This window comes from Delphinapterus leucas, chromosome 1, assembly GCF_059928025.1.
Source record: "Delphinapterus leucas isolate spDelLeu-1000000601 "Yukka" chromosome 1, BTC_Dleu_Yukka2, whole genome shotgun sequence".
In the NCBI taxonomy this organism is placed as follows: Eukaryota; Metazoa; Chordata; class Mammalia; order Artiodactyla; family Monodontidae; genus Delphinapterus; species Delphinapterus leucas.
This window is the reverse complement of record NC_143129.1, coordinates 179,101,194-179,119,513: the sequence shown is the minus strand read 5'-3', so window position 1 is coordinate 179,119,513 and position 18,320 is coordinate 179,101,194. Positions and strand designations below refer to the sequence as shown.

Sequence of the window (18,320 nt, the reverse complement as noted above, 5' to 3'; positions counted from 1 at the left end):
GTGGGATGCGCAGGTGGGAGAGAGGACCGGCGTTTCATTTGGAGCCTGTTAAATTTGAGATGCCCGTGCCAGGAGGAGATGTCAAGAGGGCAGCTGGTTAGAATCCGGGGCTCAGAAGAGGCGAGTGAGGAGAGATGTGAACTTGCAAGTCCCTGTTAAAACGGATGTGATCCAGAGCCCTGGAAATGGAGGTCAGCCCCAGACGGGAGAGTGTAGGGGTGGTGAAGGGAAGGGGTGAAGATGGGAGATGTGCCCATTGTCAGGCCGCATCTACCCGGCACGGAGCTAAGTAGCTGCTCAATACACATTCTTGGAGCGGAGGAAGGAAACGAGGAGCCATCGAGGACACCAGCAGGAGGGGAGGGGCGTGATCCGCTATCTCCACCTTAGGGAAGGGCCTGGAGGGGCCCCAGAGGCAGGGAGACCAGTTAGAAGGTGAAGTCCGGGGGGAGACGACGGTGCGTGGAGTGAGCGGTGGAGAGTAGAAAGGAGGAAGCGGAGTCAGGTGAGGTTGAAAACCCCACCCAGGTCTCCAGCTTGGTCGGTAGGGTGCTCTACTCACAGCCTCCATCCCGCCCCAGCTGGGGAGTGGGTGAGGGGTGGTCCCTCTGCCGGCCCAGATCCCAGGCCTGGGGAGGAGGGCGGCGTCACTCCGTAAGCCCATTTTTTCTCTTTCGCATCAGGATCCCTTTGTGGTCGGTCCCCCGAGGCTCCCACTTCAGCAATGCAGCTCCCTACCCGGCATCACCTCCGGTTGTTTCTCAAAGTTCCTCCGCAGGTGGGAGGCGCCGTCCTCATTCATTCTGCGAGGCTGCCACCCTGTGGCGAGCAGGGGGATGACATCTGAGGGGACCACACTTACCCTTTTGAGACGTATTCGTTGTTCGCCTACTACGTGCGCATGCGCGTGGCACTGGGTGAAGTTCTGTGTGGGATACAGAAAATCTGAGATACGGCGGTGAGGCGAGAGGACTTGGAATAAGCAAAACGTGGGGTTTATTTCTGATTCCAAGACGTGCCGCTGTGTGACTCTGGGTGAGGGGGTGGAGTGCCGGGGTCCCCAGAGGTGCTGCTTACTGCTGCATTCGTCCCTGCGGCTCTGTCAGTGTCCCTTTCCACTCTCAGTGTGTCTGAACGTGGTCTCTTCTCTTCTTGTTCCCTCTGCCTGTCTGCTGATCCCTTTTTTGTTCTCTGGGGCTTGCTCTCTGTTTCTGTCTTTCCTTCTGTCTCTGTCTCTCTGTGTCTGTCTGCCTCTCTCTCTATTTCCCTCTGTCTCCTCTGTGTCTGTGTCTCTCTCCTATGTCTCTGTCCCCCTCTCCCTGGGTCTCTCCCTGTCTCCTCCTCTCTCTCTCCCCTCCATCCACCTCTCCCCACCTCTGCCCTCTGTCTTTCTTCCTCTCTGTCTCTCCACTCCATCCCTGTTCATTTCTATGTCTGTGTCCCCTCCCCGCCATTGTTTGGCTTCTCATTCTTCATCTCTGCTCATCTCTGCCCCATTTCTCCCTGTCCCTCTGTTTCTGCCACCTTTCCCCACCCACCCCTCTCTCCGGCTGTGTCTCTCCCCACCAGCCTGTCCAAAGCCGCTGACCTGGACCATCACTGGGTGGCCAAGGCCTGGCTGAATGACATCGGCCTGTCCCAGTACTCCCAGGCCTTCCAAAACCACCTGGTCGATGGGCGGATGCTGAACTCCCTGATGAAGCGGGACCTGGAGAAGCACCTGAATGTGTCCAAGAAGTTCCACCAGATCAGCATCCTACTGGGAATCGAGCTGCTGTACCAAGTGAACTTCAGCAGGGAGGTGAGAAGCGGGGTGGGGGGGGCACCTTCCACAGCCCCGCTTTCCTCTCCGCATCCACTGTCTGTCCATCCAACCACCTGCTCATCTGCCAACCCATCTATCTGTCCGTCCATCCATCCTTCTACCTGTCCATCCGTCCATCCACCCATCCATCCCTTCCTCTCTCCCTCCCTCCTTTAAACAATTGCTTATTGGGGATGGGCCAGACCCTGTGCTCAATTCACGGGGAACGGGAAGCACTCATCCTCCAAGGACTCACTGCGTATCAGGGGAAACCACAAAGAGGCTTGTGATCACAACATCATGGAAGTTTGTCCCAATGAGAGAAGCCCAGGGTTTTCTGAAAACCCAAAGGAGAAGCTTCCAGAGGGATCAGGGAAGCCCTCCCAGAGGTAGTGACACCTAAAGTGAGACCTGAAGGAGGAATTTCAGGGATCAGTCAATAGAAGGTATGAGGGGAGAAGCAGCCCAGAGAGGAAACAGCATAGACTAAGGCCCAGAGGACAGGTCTGCGGCAGCAGAAGACCTGAGAGTCCTGTGTGGCTCCCATGCTGGGTTTGAGGTGGGAGGGTGAACAGGAGTGCAAACAGGTAGCTGGGGGACTGTAGGGCATATAGAGTTTGGATTCTGAGTGCCCCCTTTTCTGAGTGCTGCCAAGCCAGAGAACCCAGGGCATCTACTTCAGCTCCTCCAAGGCCTACCGGCACCTCTCCCCAAATAGTCCCCCGAGGGAGAGGCCCCAGGCTGCTGGGGTCTGTGGGGCTGAGTGCAGAGGGCTTACTTTTCTTAGATCGCCATCAGAGCACAAGCAGTTCAGGGGTGGGAGGAGAGGGACAGAAGAGGGGTCTTCATGGCCTTCTCAAACACCCAACGCAGAGCCCCGGGCACAGGATGCGATGAGGACACAGGCCCTGCCCCCAGGAGCCCCAGTCTGGTACAGGAGGTGACGAGTGGGCCGAGCATGACGGTGAAGTGTGGAAATGGGTGGCCTCATCTGGGGACGTCCCTCCACAAACACGCATCGAGCACCTGCTCCAAGTCAGGTGAGCAGGGGGCTGGGATGCACAACCAGGCAGCCGCCGTGGGTCCCAGGCAGCCCCAGCCTCCAGATGCAGGCGGCTCTGCCTCCAGGCTCCTTCACCCCGGAAGTGGGCTTCCCCGCATTTTCCAGAATGGAAGGATCGACGTGGCCAGAGCAGCCGTGGATGGCCTGGCCAGGAGCCTCACATCAGCATGCTGAGGTCCCTGCCAGCACCGTGGACCCTCATGCCCCCGGCTGACCCACCCTCCCCACCCCAACAGGCCCTCCAGGAGCGCCGGGCTCGCTGCGAGACGCAGAACATAGACCCCGTGGTGTGGACCAACCAGCGGGTGCTCAAGTGGGTGCGAGATATTGACCTGAAGGTGAGGGGAGATGGCGGGGCTGGGGGTGACTCTTGGGCAAATCCCATGCACGTCTGTGTGTGTACAAATCAATCTCCATTTTTGCGTGGGCTGAGGCATCGTCGCCCAGGCTGGCAAGAATAACCTGCTTCCTGTCACTCAAGAGGAGGGAACTATTCCCCGCTCCTGCCATCCCCCCAGCAGCACCCCCATCTCATGGGGCGGGAGGGAATGCTGAGCCATTCTTGCTCTTTGAAGCCAGGGTGGGATTGAATCCACACCCATCTTCTCCCTCAACAAGCATTTATGGGCTGCCTGCCTCGGTCTGGGTATGTCACTGACAAAATAGTCCAGTCGCTGCTCTCATGGCCCTAAAAGAGTGGGGTGGGGTTCCCTCTCAGTATTAAATGAACTGGTCCCCGGAGGTCAAGCCCTTGCTGTTGGGGGCATATCCCCAGTGGAGGTGGGGCCCCCTCAGGCCAGCAGGGTGGCCCACCGGCCTCGTGTCTTGCCCTCAGGAGTACGCAGACAACCTGACCAACAGTGGTGTCCACGGTGCCGTGCTGGTGCTGGAACCCACGTTCAACGCTGAGGCCATGGCCACGGCCCTGGGCATCCCCAGCGGGAAGCACATTCTCCGGAGGCACCTCGCGGAGGAGATGAGTGCCATCTTCCACCCGGCCAAGTGAGTGTGGGCTGCTGGCTGCAGCTCGCAGCTTTTGGAAGCAGATGGTCCTGGCCCATCCTTCCTGGATCCCACCTGTTCCTTTGCAACACAGCGGTCTCCTTTGGCAGATCCAGAAACTGAGGCTCAGAGAAGTGCAGTGCTTTGGCCTGAACGTCATAGAGTAGAAAGAGATAGAGGAGCAGTCAGGTTTTGAATAAAGTGTGTGGTTAAAACGGGCATTTAGAGAAGGGAGAGTGACCAGCGTGTATGAGGAAGGCCATGTGAGGGTGGGGTTTGAGCTGGGGAGGATTCGCACTGGCCTAAGAGGTTGAGATGGCTGTTCCAGGCAGGGCTGACTATGGGGACGAAGGTTTGGAGACAGGGATGGGCGTCTTAGTGGTTTTTACCATCTAGGTGAGCAGACCATGTCGGCCCACCTACCCCAGGCTCCTCATCTGAAAAGTGGCCAGAGAATAAACACGTGAACAGATGAACTCCCAATGCACTCTCTCCTTTAACAATGATTGTGGTTAGGGTTAGATGACCATTTATTGAGCACACGCCATGGGCACTAATTCTATCCACATGACGATGCTAAGAAATTAGTTTCACTGTCCCTCCTTTATAGATGGAGAAAATTGTTTGAAGGAGCCAAGGTACTTGCCTAAGGTCAAACAGCTAGTAAATGGCAGAGCCCGGATTTGTCCTTTATTCTATTAATGTGATATATTATGTGATTGATTTTCAGATGTTGAACCAACCTTGCATTCCTAGGATAAATCCCAGTTGGTCATGGTGTATAATCTTTTTATATGTTGCTGGATTAGGTTTGCTAGTATTTTGTTGAGGAATTTTGCATCAGTATTTACAAGGGATATTGGTCTGTAGTTTTCTTTTCTTGTGATATTTTTGTCTGGTTTTGGTATCAGAGTAAAATTGGCCTCATAGAATGAGTTGGGAAGTTTTCCCTCATCTTCTGTTTTTGGGAAGAGTTTGTGAAGGATTGCTGTTCATTATTCTTTAAACATTTGGTAGAATTCACCAGTGAAGCCATCTGGTCCTGGGCTTTTCTTTGTGGGAAGTTTATTATTATTGTTATTCTTCTTCTTATTATTAATCCAAACTCTTTACTCATTGTGGGTCTATTTAGATTTTCTGTTTCTTCTTGAGTCAGTTTCAGTAGTTCATATCTTTTTCTAGGTTCTTACTTTTTAAAAAATGTTTTTAATTGCAGTATAGTTGATTTACAATATCGAGTTAGTTTCAGGTGTGCACCACAGCAATTCATTTCTATACATATATACACACATATATGTGTGTGTGTATATCTATATCTCATATATACACACATATATGTGTGTGTGTATATCTATATCTATATATATATGTTCATTCTTTTCAGATTCTTTTCCCTTGTAGATTATTATAAAATATTGAGTAGAGTCCCCTGTGCTATACAGTAGGTCCTTGTTGGTTACCTATTTTATATATCGTAGTGTGTATAGTTTATATCTTTCTAAGAATTTGTCCATTTCATCTAAGTTAGCTATTTTGTTAGCATACAATTGATCATATAATCATTTCCTTGTAATCCCTCTTATTTATGTAGATTTATCCCCTCTTTCATTCCTAGTTTTACTAATTTGAGTCATCACGCTTTTTAACTCTTGGTCAGTCTAGCTAAAGGTCAGCTCATTTTGTTAACAGATGCCAGATTTGAACCTGAGGTTCTCTGCATCAGGCCTGAGTGCTCAACCCCCAAACCATATGGGGCCTCAGGGAACAGCTGAGCCACACCCCATGTTATGCAGGTGGGAGAAAATTGTGCATCTGTCGCAGGGTCCAGGTGCCCTGGACTGCCCTCCCCCGTTGGCAGGCTGATACCCAAGCAGTTCTCATAGACCCTGCAACAGAATCATCGGTGCTCTTGTAACATGCAGGTACCTCATCCCCAACTCAGACCTACAGGACCAGAATTTGCTGGCAGAGCCCGGGAATCTACATTTTCATGCATTTTATGCATGCTGAGGTGGTTTTGACAAGAACCCTATTCCATGAGCCATGAATCAACAGGTGCAGGAAAAAGGCTTTTCTTCTCAGAATTTTCCACCTTCCTTTACCTCCCTTCTGGAGCCATGTGATCTGTAACAGTCTTAAGATCTTCCGAGCCCTGGAGGGGCAGCTCTAGCTAAACATTAGCCAGTGTGAATAACATTTGTGTGACTGATTAAACCCTTGACCCCCCCATGAGGTGGGAGGTATGTTGACAACTGTCTAGGATTAGTGGGTGAGCACTAGGGATGTTTCAACGGGGCACAAATAGCGTGGGTTCTTAGGTCGTTGGGAGGTCAGAGACTCCTTCAGGAACCAGATGAAAGCAGTCCTCCTGAGGTCAGGACAAGGAAGAAGGAAATGAACTCAGTCCAGGCTCCTCATTTGACCTCTGAGGAATCTGAGGCTGCTCAGCCAGGGAACCAAGAGGCAATGCCAGTACCAGACCCCAGACCTGTCTCCCTGTTAGGACCTTTGCCCTTGATGCTGCTTTTTTCCACATGTTGGTCATAGCTTATGAGTCAAGGTCTCCACGTGGGATGTGGGATTTTGGAACCTCGCGGCCCGTTGCTGAGACCCTGCCATGGGCCAGGGGATCAGACTTTCAGTTAGCTGGGGGAAGACAGAACTCCATGAATTTCTAAGGAATTTTAGAGCCCACTGCTGTTGGTACAAGAGTCCCCAGCTAAGCCAAACGCCAGGGAGACAGTGATCCCCAGGCAGGTGGTGAGATGCTTGGGAAGGTCTGATGGGTTTATATTAACCAAGATCTTCGGGCTTTGCCCAGGACAGCTCTGCAGTGGTCTAGGTATCTCATCCTGTCTACTGCCTTCTCGCTCCTTTTCCTTCTCTGTTGCTGATTTCAGCTTTCCAGAAAGAGAAAGGGCAAGGCAGGTCTTTTGGGGTGAGTCCTCCCAGAATGCTTGGATTGGGTGGAGAGATTCCAGTTGGAGGAAACATCCCGAACCATCGAAATAGACTTGAGAAGCCAACCCTGGGACTGAATCCCAGGCCGGGTGAAACAGAGTGATGGTCATAACAGCAGCCCTTCACACTGATATCATATGTCATCGTCAACAAAGTGCTGTCACATCCCTTGTTTCATTTTCTCCTCCTCCCTGTGAAGGAAGCTGAGTGAGAAGGAATCGTTGCCTCCTTTTACGGATAAGGTGACAGGCTTCAGAGAGGTGCTGTGACCTGCTCAAGACTAGATGGGAGTTCGTGGCAGTGCTGGAATCTACCAGCAGGGACTCCTGTGACCCTCCACCACACCAGGAAGCTTGGAGGTGGGGGCTGATGAGCACCTGGTTCCACTGTCCAGGAGACGTGACCCCTGATCACATCTGTGATCCCACATCACCCGGTAGATGGGATGCCTGTAGTCACAGGGGGGCAGTCAGCTCAGAGCATCTTGGGAGATTATAGTCCCCATGTATTAATGGCCCGTGACCAGGAAGTCAGGGAACATCAGTACGCAGCCCAACTCTAGGAAAGGCACATTTACCAAGAGTTTATAGGTTCCAATATGACATCATGTTCTCCAGCCTCCTCTCATTGCCATGACAACCATATGACCAAAGGGACTGAGGCGGGGCACTTTCTGACATCATCTTGTGACGTCTGCTTTGACACACGCTGACTTCTTGCTTCTCCCGGTAAACCCCGGTCTAGCACCAGCTCTGTCATAGGACTGTGTGTTAAAGATCCAGAGAAATAAATCAGTGGACCAAAAGGATGCAGGGAGTGGCCAAGCCGTTCCAAAGCATCACAGGAGACAAAAAAAAAAAAAAGCCTTAATGAAAATGTGTGACCATCTCCAGCACTTGCCTGAAGGACGGTGTATCCTGTCACTAACAGAGGGTCAGGCACAAGGCGGATTCAGCCTGTAGTTCATTTAGATTCTCTCTGAATGTTAGGCCTGAGAAGAGTCCCCTTTAGGCCTCGGAAGCATCAGGCAAACATTGCATCTCTCTTGTAAATACTCCTCCCCATCCTGTGGCCTCCTGACCCATGGCCCCAAAGTGCCCCTTTTTGTTTCCAAGGATGCAAGAGTCAGCCGGTATCTCCCCCCTTTCCCTCCTCCTTCCCCCTCCAGACACAGTTATAAGGTGGGGTTTTCAAGCTACCATAACCATTTGGTAAGCTCTGCCACGGGCCAGGCTCAGAACCTAGCACGTTGTTGCCACCTTCTACAGGTGGGTGCGTGAGCCCCATTTCACAGATGAGAAAACTGAGGTACAGCAAGGCTGCATATCTTGCCTGGGGCCATAAGCTGGTAAGCTGAGGAGCTGGGATTCAAAGCATCGTGCTTTGCTGCTTCCCTAAAGGGCAGAAAGAGTGGCCAGAACAACAGGGGAACTGTGTCGAGCAGTGGTCTTATCTCCCTAGGGCCCTCCCAGGGGACCTTTGAGCCTCCAACCCGAAGTATAAACAGTGAGACAAAGTGAACGTGGAGCCTGACCCAGAGACGCCCAGGATGACTGACAGTTCATGTCCCCTGACCTCACAGGAACGCTGGAGCGTCTCAGTGAAGCAGTTTCCTCTTGAGTTGGTTCCATGGGGCTCCCCTTTCTGTCACTTTGTTCCAGCGTTCTCATTAGCATTTCAGCAGGGAAGAGCAATTCCATTATGAGCTCAAATAGACTCAACCCTCGAGCACACAGAATAAGAGGCCTTGTCACAGCTCTACCTCCTTGGCTGGCAGGCTACCCAGGTCTGAGAGATCCAGGCAGCAGACATGGGGGAGTATTCCTGGGCCCCCTGGCAGGTCACCTGAGCCAGGTGGGGAAAGGGGCACATTGAGATTTTCAGGCACCCACAAAAAGGTGATGTTTCATGATATTCTGCCTCACCCCACCCCCAAAGGATCACTGAATCGTGAGCCCAGAGACCAGGCCCTGGGGCGGTGTAGTCCATGGAGTCGTGGTCCTATGTAAGGAGGGGGCACAGCAGGGCCTTTGGGGGCTGAATTCTGGCTCCTCTTCCATCATCTGTGGTTTTAGCAAGAAACTGGAGCCTCGGTTCCCTCATCTTGAAATGCAGACAATCACTCCTCTTCCCCAGGGCTTCGGGAGGGTTCAAGGAGCTGACTCAGGGGAAGGACCTGGCGTCATGCCTGGAACACAGTAGGCGGCCAATTAATACTCTGTCCTCCCCGACTTCACTCAGCTCCACCAAAGCATCTTGCACCTCACGGCCTCGTAAACCTTCATTTAATTGGGTGAGACTCAGCCCTCAGGCCAGCCCTGCTGACAGAGGCTGATTCCCGCCCCGCCACCTTCCTTCCTGCACACATGCCTTTTTAGTGCCCAGGACACCCTGTACATTGACTCAGGAAATGAGTCAATAGAGATGCCCTATCTTCCAGAAACTTCCCTCATTAAAACTTATCCTTCCAACATTCCACTCCCTCAAGGTCTGACAAAGGAAGTAGAAATATTCAATTAGCCATTTCAAGTCTCCAAAGACCGTAACCTTGCGCTCGGCCTATTTGCGTTTTCGTGACTTTTAATCCGCAGGAGGAACGGTACGGTTTTAGCCACGGAGGAAAAAGCTAGAAGGGAAGGTGTTTTGGCACAGTGGTGGCAGGAGCTGCCCTGTGCTCCTCTGTCTACACCACAAAGGCAGCCACTTTCTGCTCAGGGGATGGTTTGTTAAGACCAGAACTGCGTACTGGGCTCCATTGTACAGATGAGGAAACTGAGGCCCAGCAAGGGAATCAGCTCACATGAGGGCACAGCTAGGGGATGGTTGAGCAGGGACTCAAGCCAGGTCTGTACCCCTCAGCCCCAGTATTGATCACAGCAACTCCTCATGCTATGCCAGCCCCTACTCAGCATTTTATATGTGTCCTCTCATTTAATCCGCCAATGACCTTATAAGAGAAGTGTTCATATTAACCCCACTCCACATTCTGTCTCCTCCTCTGGGTCCTACGCTGACCCCCAAGGTGGGAAAAACATGGTCTAGATCTTGCTTCTAGAGAACCAAGTTCAAGTTCTATCCCTGCCACTGTGTGTCTTGTGTATCCTTGGATGAGACACACATCCCCTCTGGACTTCCATCTCTTTTTCAGTGAAAAACAAAATAAGGGGCTCTGGAGTTCTCCCAAACTCATCAGACAGCTGACGTTCCATGACTCAGGGGGGTTTCATGCACTTCCCACAAGACAGCAAACACAGCTGGCTGCATCATGGCTTCTGCACTTAGGACAGCTTCCCCACTAGGCCCAGGGCATTTCATCCCCAGATGGAGGAGAGAGGGAGGTCATCAATGAAGACCTCAGTTCCTGACCCACCGCAGAGCAAGAGCCTCCCTGTGACGAGGATGCCCTGGCACCGGGGGACCTGAGAACTCACCTTCACCTGCCACCCAGCAGCCAGTGCGGTCCCCTGCCCAGCACCCTCCCCTCCCTTGAATTTCCTCTGCAGAACTTGCCCCAAAAGAAGCAGAGCTTCTCTAAGGCCGCTTAAGAGCTATTAGAAGGTTCATTTCTCTTCATGAGTCCACCTCCATGGTGGCCTGAGCCGAGGCTCACAGCTCCTGTAGAGCCACCTCCTGACCGCCCGTCAGCCAGAGCCAGTTCCTCTGTAATAAGTTTTTACTGTTAATATGACTCATTATCATTATAGCCATTTACTGGATTCCAGCTAAGCTCCAAAGCACTTTTTAACTAACCCTCACGATCACTTCATGAAGTTGGCTCTAATACGATCCCCACCTGGCAGATAGAGAAACCCAGCTTTCAAGAAATGAAGTGACATGCTCGAGGTCACGCAGCCAGTGGAGAGTCGAGCCAGGATTTCAATGCCACTGAAGCTCCAAGGAAGATGCTGGACACCAGCGTCTTGGGATTGCTGAGGTTGACAGGGAAGGTACAGAAGGCTCTGCCCATGCTGGGGCCAACCCTGCAGGCAGAGAAAGACGGGAGTCCAAGAGACACGCTGGTTTGCCCAAAATCTAAAAGAGAAGGAAGGCAGGTGGGAGGACGAAGTTCGGAACTCCTGGTTCTGAACCAGTTTCTCGCCCCAACTCCATACTCCATACGCACCAGCACTAAGATTCTAACACAGGGGCTGGCCAACTTCTTCCATACAAGGCCAGATAGTGAAGATGTTAGCAATGGAGAGCCATGTGGTCTGTGTCCAAGTAGTAAGAAAGCAGCCATAGACAACGTGCAAACCAAGGGACTGGGTTCCAATAAAACTTTATTTACAAAATCAGTCAGCTAGCTACATTCGGCCCACAGGCTATAGTTTGCCAAGTCCAATTCTAACAGAAGCCTTTGATGCTTTTGTACAAGGAAGGGAGCGATGGGGGTAACAAGTCAGTGGGGGACCCAGATTCCCAATGCAGAGTGGGGGAAACTTTCTTGATGTTTCTCCAGTCACACCTAATGAGCTGACATGGGGGGCTTCTCCCATCAAGTCTCCCCTCTCCTGACAGGGTTTGCAGGACAGTGGGGGCTTAAGAGAGACTTTGGGGTCTCTGAGACCGGGGTTCAGATCTTGGCTGTGCCGCTTCAAGCTGTGTGATCCTGGGCAGGTCGCTTGATCTCTCTGTGCCCCCTTTCCTCCTCGGCAGCGAGAGATGGCAGCCTGGCCTCTAGGTGTGCTCTGAGGATTGCGTTTGTAACGTGCTTAGCACGGTGGTGGCGCGTAGGAGGTACTCAGTACGCCGCAGCTGCGGTCACTGTTCCTGGAGTGAGTGAGTGTCTGTGTCTCTGGGTGGCAGTAGCTGGCACACACCCCCGGCTGCCGCAGCACTGGCGACTTGCACTGGGTCTCTCCTCAGCTCCACAGGCATCCGGGAGGCTGAGCGATTCGGAACGCCCCCGGGGAGGGCCTCCAGCATCACCCGGGCGGGGAAGGAGGAGAACAGCGGTGGGATCAAGTACAAGGCTGGCCGGGTAGGTCGCTCCATGTGTTTACCTGGGGGTCCCCCAGCCTGGGAAAGAAAGGTCTTTGTGTTGTCTGGAGGGGGGCCGATGGGCCAGGTCACAGGTGCAGCTGGGAGAGAGGCCCTGGAAGCCACCCTCAAGGGACCTGCATGATGGTTAAGATACACTCAGCCTTGTGGGGTCTTTGTCACTGTATCTTGAAGTGCAGGTCTCACCTGCCTGCATCAGACTCACCTGGGTGGATGCGTAACATACAGATTCTGGGACCCACCTGGGGCCTCCTGACTCAAGGGCCTCGGGGGCAAGGGGAACCCCGCATGCCGCAAGGCTGCCCAGAGGGTTCCAACACACCCTAAACTCTAAGGGCCACTGACTTAGATTTTGAACTCCAGTGGCCTGACCAAGAGCAGCGGATGAGCCTCTGGTGCATAAGAACACAGATTCCTAAACGGAGGTGTATAGACACAGACGACAGAAGCGGATAATCCAAAATTCTTCCATTTATTCAGCGGACAGTTTCGGGTACTAAGTGCATCCCAGGCACGTCCTGAGTGTGGGAGATAAACATGAATGAATGACCACCCTCACCATTAAGATGCTCTCAGTCTAGACTGTGCATTCCCACTGGGGGTGCTGTCACCCCGAAGGGGTCAAAATTGGTTCGGCTCAGGGAGGGCACAAAAAACCTTACTCGTTTTATTTATAAAGCACAGCTATACACATGGCACATAAACAGTGCACAGTATACCCGTGGCATGAAAATTTCATAGTGGGAGTGTGATTAGGGAAAAAATGTCTAAAAAGTCTTCTTTTAAGGGGGGGCAGTATTGAAAGAAAGGTTGAGAAACACACTGGTCCAGAAAGAAAGGCGGTCAAACCAATAAATAATCACAAAGCACTGCCATGACTACCCTAAGAGAGAACTATTTACTGAGGGGCCACCGTGTCTGATCATTATAGCTACTGTCTCCCAGCACCTTGCTGTGTGCTTCCCAGATGGATTTCTACTCTTTGCAACAACTCTGGGAGAAAGGAATTATTAGACCCATTTTGTAGCTAAGAAAACTGAGGCTCAGAGGGGACAGGTGACTTGTCCGAGGTCACACAGCTGGGAAATGGCAGAGCAGGGATCCAAACCCCAGTTTGTGAGTCTCCAAAACCCACACTCTTTCTGCCACACCAGGCAATGCTGGAATATTTCTTCTTCTTGACCTGGGAATGCAGTCAGACCTCACGCCCACACTCATTCTCACCCCCCCCCTCCTCCTGCTGAAGAGGAAGGTGAGAGACTTCGGTAGATAATCAGAAAGACTATATTTGCCCTCACCCTCGGTAACAAACGGGCTCCTTCCAGCTGGGAACACAAAGCTCTCTCCTAAGGTTAACTCACAAAAGTCCTCTGTCTCCCTGAGGAGTGGAGTATTATTACTAATAGGAGCACAGAGTGGCTAGGTAAGGTCACACAGCAACTGAAATTGGAGACCCCACATTTCCCAGATCCAAGAACGTTCAATTCTCTTTTTCTCTTCTTCCTGTCCTTTGTTCTCATTCCTCTCTTCTCAGCTGCCCCTGGGAAAGATAGGAAGGGGCTTCAGCAGCAAAGACCCCGATTTCCACGATGACTATGGCTCTCTTCAAAACGAAGATTGCGGAGACGATGACTCCCAGGGCAGGCCCGAGCAGTGCCGTCTGGAGGGCTACAATGGCCTGGAGGTCACCAACGTGTAAGGAGCCGATGCTCCACCAGACCCAACACAGAGAGACCCGGGGATGAAGGACAGCCAGGGACTGTCGCTGTTGTACATAGTGATCTCCGCCTGAGGGTGCTCCCCTAGTCCCGGGAAATCCCAGTAGACTGCTGTGACTGCGGATGGGAACCCCGGGGAACGAGGGGGCACCAGCCTGCCTGACTTGAGCGGGCTGTGGACTTCCGTGCTCACTGGAGGGAGACTGGCCCAGAGGGCCCGTCAGGGTGCCCAGCACCTCTGTCATCAAGGCTCCACCTCGGAGTGACTCAGCCACTGAGCAGTTCAAGTGGTCCCGGGAGCCTTGAAATGAGCCACCAGGATGGAAAGAGGTACAGGGTTCCCCAAAACACCCTCCCAGGAGGAACAGGTGGGTCTCCAGCCAGACACGCAGAGCCCGGCAGTGACAGCACCAGGAGCTAGCAAAGCTGGAGGCCGACCGGTCACCACGTGGACCCTTCTGGCCAGCCTGGTGGAGGTCTCAGCTCCAGCATCCATGCCCCCCATGACCAATAACTTGGCTTCTGACTTGGGTCACTGAATCTCTCTTGGGAGAAGGCACAACGGGAAGGTCATTCCCATCCTAAAAGCCGTGTGTCACATCCGGGTGGACATGTTAAAGGGCTACTTGCTCCCTCCTCCCGGGAGTGGCTGTCCTGGGTGGAGGCAGGTGACATCCCTGCGGGGGTGGGGCTGAGCAGTGACGTTGCCAGGAAATGCAGATATCTGGTCATCAGGATGAAGGATATCGTGTCGATAGGATCGGGGTTGACTGAGTTAGGTCCGTGACAACTGTACCAAGTGTGACAGTGGGTTTGGGACTGGGAACAGGGAAACGCTTATCATCGTTAACCCAGCAAACCTTGTTGTGACGTCTGTCACCTGACACACAGGTGTGCTTGCCAGTGTCCTAATTGAGCTGAATTTCACAGGTCGCTAAGGTGGTGCAGAGGATCCCCAGCCCTCTTCTTGACTCTACTACTGTTTTGCTGTGTGGCTTCTTCCCAGTGGCCTCACCTCTCTGTGCCTCAATGTCTTCATCTACAATACTTCTGGTTCCCTTCCAGGGATGTTGTGAGGATTAACACTTGCTAACGTCTGTAACACTTTGTAACCTCTCAGGAGACAGGTGGGAAGTTATGGGGTCCAGGGTGGGTGTCTGCTTTCCCATTTACAGCACAGAACTGATACTGTACTTATATAGTACTGGTTCTCTCCACCTGTTTTTTGTTGTTGTTGTTTTTGTTTGTTTGTTTTGGGGGCCGCACCGCACGGCATGCGGAACTTCCCCGACCAGGGATTGAACCTGCACCCCCTGCAATGGGAGGGCAGAATCTTAACCACTGGACCACCAGCGAAGTCCTCTCCAACTGTTCTGATTGGAGCAACGTGCAAAAGGAGGGCAAGAAATGTTTAATGTTCAGACTCTCTAGAGCCCCCAGTAGGACTTGACTTCCCCAAAAGAGGAAAATCCCACGTACATAACCCTTGAAAATGAGTTTGATCCATGTGTTCAGGCTTGACTTCATTGACCTCGATGCTGAGGAATGATTAGGGAAGGGCACGTGGCATTGGAGTTCTACTTACACTTAGGTTATCAAAGCAAATCATTTGTTGGAACCACGATGCTCGACTTCCATTGAAGCCTTTGGCACCAACAGTCTATAAGAGGTTTGAATTTCCAGGACTAGAAGCAGGGTCAGCCTCCAAGAACTGTCAAGGCACGTTCTTCAACCCAATGAATTACTTCCCCTCAAGGAAAAGCACAACCCGAGGCCTGATGAACTTGAGAATTCCTCCTCCCCGAGGCCGAAGACCTTGGTTTCCTGACCTTGGTTTCCTAACCTTAACACAAGCACAGCTTTTCTCACCACCGGAAACCAAATGCCTAGTTGTGGACACGTGGATGCCCCCTTTTGTCTGAACGTTTGGCCTCCTAGGGACACATTTCTGATTCCAGGGCCCAAGGGGTGAAGCTCTGGAACAAGGGGTGAAGCTTTGCGGAGGTTCCAAACCCAGTAACTTCATGACGTTCAGCCACACACACGGGATCGAAGGCTGCAGAGCCCGCAGCCGGAGAGAGGAGTTAAAACCTCCCTCTAACCTGGTGCCACAGGCCACTCCCGAGCCAGCATCCAGGCTGGCTGAGCCGGCACCCCAGGATCTGCCTCGGGAAGGAGCAAACCCAGAAGGGAATTATTCCCGCAGGGTGAGCAGGAATGGCAAACCGACAGGTGCCTGGGTGCAGGTCTGATTATTTGAAACCAATGCATTGTTCCCCGACTTGGGGACAAGATGGGCAAGCGGACAGTTGGGGGAAGTCACTGGCAGGGATGGCGGTGCCCAAAACATTCGCAGCACTTGGCCGGCAGGCCTGGGGCAACGTGGGCAAACTTGGATGCGCCTTTTGGTCCAAACGATGCCCTAAGAGCACGTTCTCGCCTCCCGGATGCTCTGTATCTCTGGCCCCCAGGCAAGCGTTTGGATGCTTTGCAACGTGAGGGTGGGTTGGCTGATAAATGAACAACCTCCATACAGAGTTAAATCAGGTGAGCTCTGTCTGCTGGAAAAATCCTAAATGTCAACTCTGCTTCAAGAGCGGGCAAGAAGAGCAGGGGGTGCAGACTTGGCAGAGAGGTTCTGGTAGCTGTTAACGAAGGCTGGCAGAGCGGCCACCCACAGCACAGTGACCTGCCACATCCTGTCCAAACGGCCTGAGTCATGGTCTTGGTCCTTAAAGGGTGACATGGCATCTGGACCTCGGAACCATGTGAATGTGCTTCTGTGAGAGCTGTTGTCGCCTGCACCCATGGGTGCTGGCCCCTTAAAAAGAGGTAGTTGCTGCCAGAGGTTGGGGAGAACCAGGGTGGGTAGAGAACACCCCATATTCCTCCCAGAAGCTGGGGACCAGAGCCATCAGAAGGCACCAGCTTTCTGACCCCAGACACCTCTTGTCTGTGGACAAGGCTCTCTTGTCCTTGGCTGAGCAGGGCTTTTCTCCGAGAAATCTGTCCGTGTCAGCATCGCAATCATCGGAGCCCAGGCTGCAGGAGGCAAGGAGAAGCCACAGGAGAACCTGGACCGGATGAAGTCGAGGGGAAGGGGTCTCCACACAGCCCAGCCAGCATGGAGGGCCCTCAGAACAGTGACCCCCAATCTCTAGGCCCCCGGACAGGGCTGAGTCCAGCAGAACAGGACGATTTGGCAAGATGTGACTTCCGTGTTCGGTGCTCCAAGCCTAGCTCTCCCCCTTCCCATCACAACCCATATTTTCTGGGCACTATCACTTCTGCTCTGCCCTTCGAGGTTCCAACGGGCTCCTGGCAGTGGAGTGGCAAGAAAAAGAAACCTTGTGGGAAATAGCATCTTCTGACACTAACATCATTCCCAGTGGTTGGCTGATGAGAATTTCCTGAGCCCTGACGCCCCAGGGAGCCTGTGGGTGGAAAGGAAACGAGTTGTCCATGAGCTAAGATGATGTTCCTGACCTTTAGTTACTGATCATGGCCCGGAATGTCCTCCCAAGAGTGAATTTTAACACTGTAACAATAAATACTACTCCACAACACTTCATTGATGAGCTGGCCTTTTTCTCTGTGTGTTCTCATTCAGTTTTCTCAACAGTCTCTTTGAGAGGGGTGATTATTAACCCATTTCATAGATGGAGAAACTGAGGTTAAGGCTGAGGGGCTTGCCCAGCTCCATTAAGCTAAGACGTGACCGGGCAGGACTCCAGCTCAGTCACCTGCCTCCAGATCCCAGGCTCGCTCCTCCCCGCTGAGCACCACCCCCACTACAAAGTTGGTGTTCCCACCCTCACCCCCACCTTCCAGCACAGGACTTACATCACTAGGTGGCAGCACTCAAAATGGAGTTCTGGTTCATTCTGTCCTATTGGAAAAGTCAGGCGCCTACTGTCCCCATCAGAGTGCTGCCTCCTGTCCCAGAACCCCGCTATCAGGAGGGGAACATCTGACCAGTTACCCCTCCCTTGATATCACTTGCTTCACCGTGTCCCTCTTTGGGGGTATTCACATTTCCAGATCGTCTGAATAGATGTTCAGCGGTTGTCTCAGTCAGCTCGGGCTGCTACAACATAATACTGGAGACTATGGGGGCTTAAACAACAGACGTTTATTCCTCACAGTTCTAGGGGCTAGGAAGTCCAAGATCCAGGTGCCAGCTAATTCACTTGGTGAGAGCTCTCTTCCTGGTTCACAGATGGGTGCCTTCTCATTGTGTCCTCCCAGAGTGCAGGGAGAGAGAGAGGAAGCAAGCTGTCTAATGTCTTATAAGGGCACTAATCCCATCATGAGGACACCATCTTCATGACCTAATCACCTCCCGAAGGCCCCATCTCCTAATACCGTCACATTGTGGGTTAGAATATTTCAAATAAGAATTTGGGGAGGACACAGACATTCAGTCCGTAGCAGTGGTAGAACCACAGATGTCCTAGCTCGGTGCTTCTCAAACTTTAACATGCACCTGGGAGGGCTTCCCCGGTGGCGCAGTGGTTAAGAATCTACCTGCCAGTGTAGGGGACATGGGTTCGAGCCCTGGCCTGGGAAGATCCCACATGCCACGGAGCAACTAAGCCTGTGCACCACAACTACTGAGCCTGTGTGCTCTAGAGCTCGTGAGCCACAACTACTGAGCCCGTGTGCCACAACTACTGAAGCCCATGCCCCTAGTGCCCGTGCTCTGCGATAAGAGAAGCCACTGCAATGAGAAGCCTGCGCACCGCAATGAAGAGTAGCCCCCGCTCGCTGC

The 18,320-nt window shown here is 52.6% G+C and overlaps 1 protein-coding gene across 1 annotated transcript; it reads left to right on the top strand.

Annotated features, from left to right (window-relative positions):
• Positions 1 to 1,055: 1,055 nt before the first annotated feature.
• LOC149750829 (kazrin-like) lies at positions 1,056 to 17,496 on the top strand. Its single transcript, XM_089900867.1, has 3 exons — positions 1,056 to 1,801; positions 3,104 to 3,205; positions 3,703 to 17,496. Exons 1-3 carry the CDS (start codon positions 1,682 to 1,684, stop codon positions 3,871 to 3,873), a joined length of 393 nt encoding a protein of 130 aa, XP_089756993.1. The 5' UTR covers positions 1,056 to 1,681; the 3' UTR covers positions 3,874 to 17,496.
• Positions 17,497 to 18,320: the final 824 nt, after the last annotated feature.

Bases quoted from the DNA above. Each gene is read 5' to 3' on its own strand.
- LOC149750829 (XM_089900867.1), top strand. From the start codon at position 1,682: ATGCTGAACTCCCTGATGAAGCGGGACCTGGAGAAGCACCTGAATGTG. The intron at 1,802-3,103 runs GTGAGAAGCGGG...CCACCCCAACAG, and splicing joins AAGTGAACTTCAGCAGGGAG to GCCCTCCAGGAGCGCCGGGC. The intron at 3,206-3,702 runs GTGAGGGGAGAT...TCTTGCCCTCAG, and splicing joins TGCGAGATATTGACCTGAAG to GAGTACGCAGACAACCTGAC.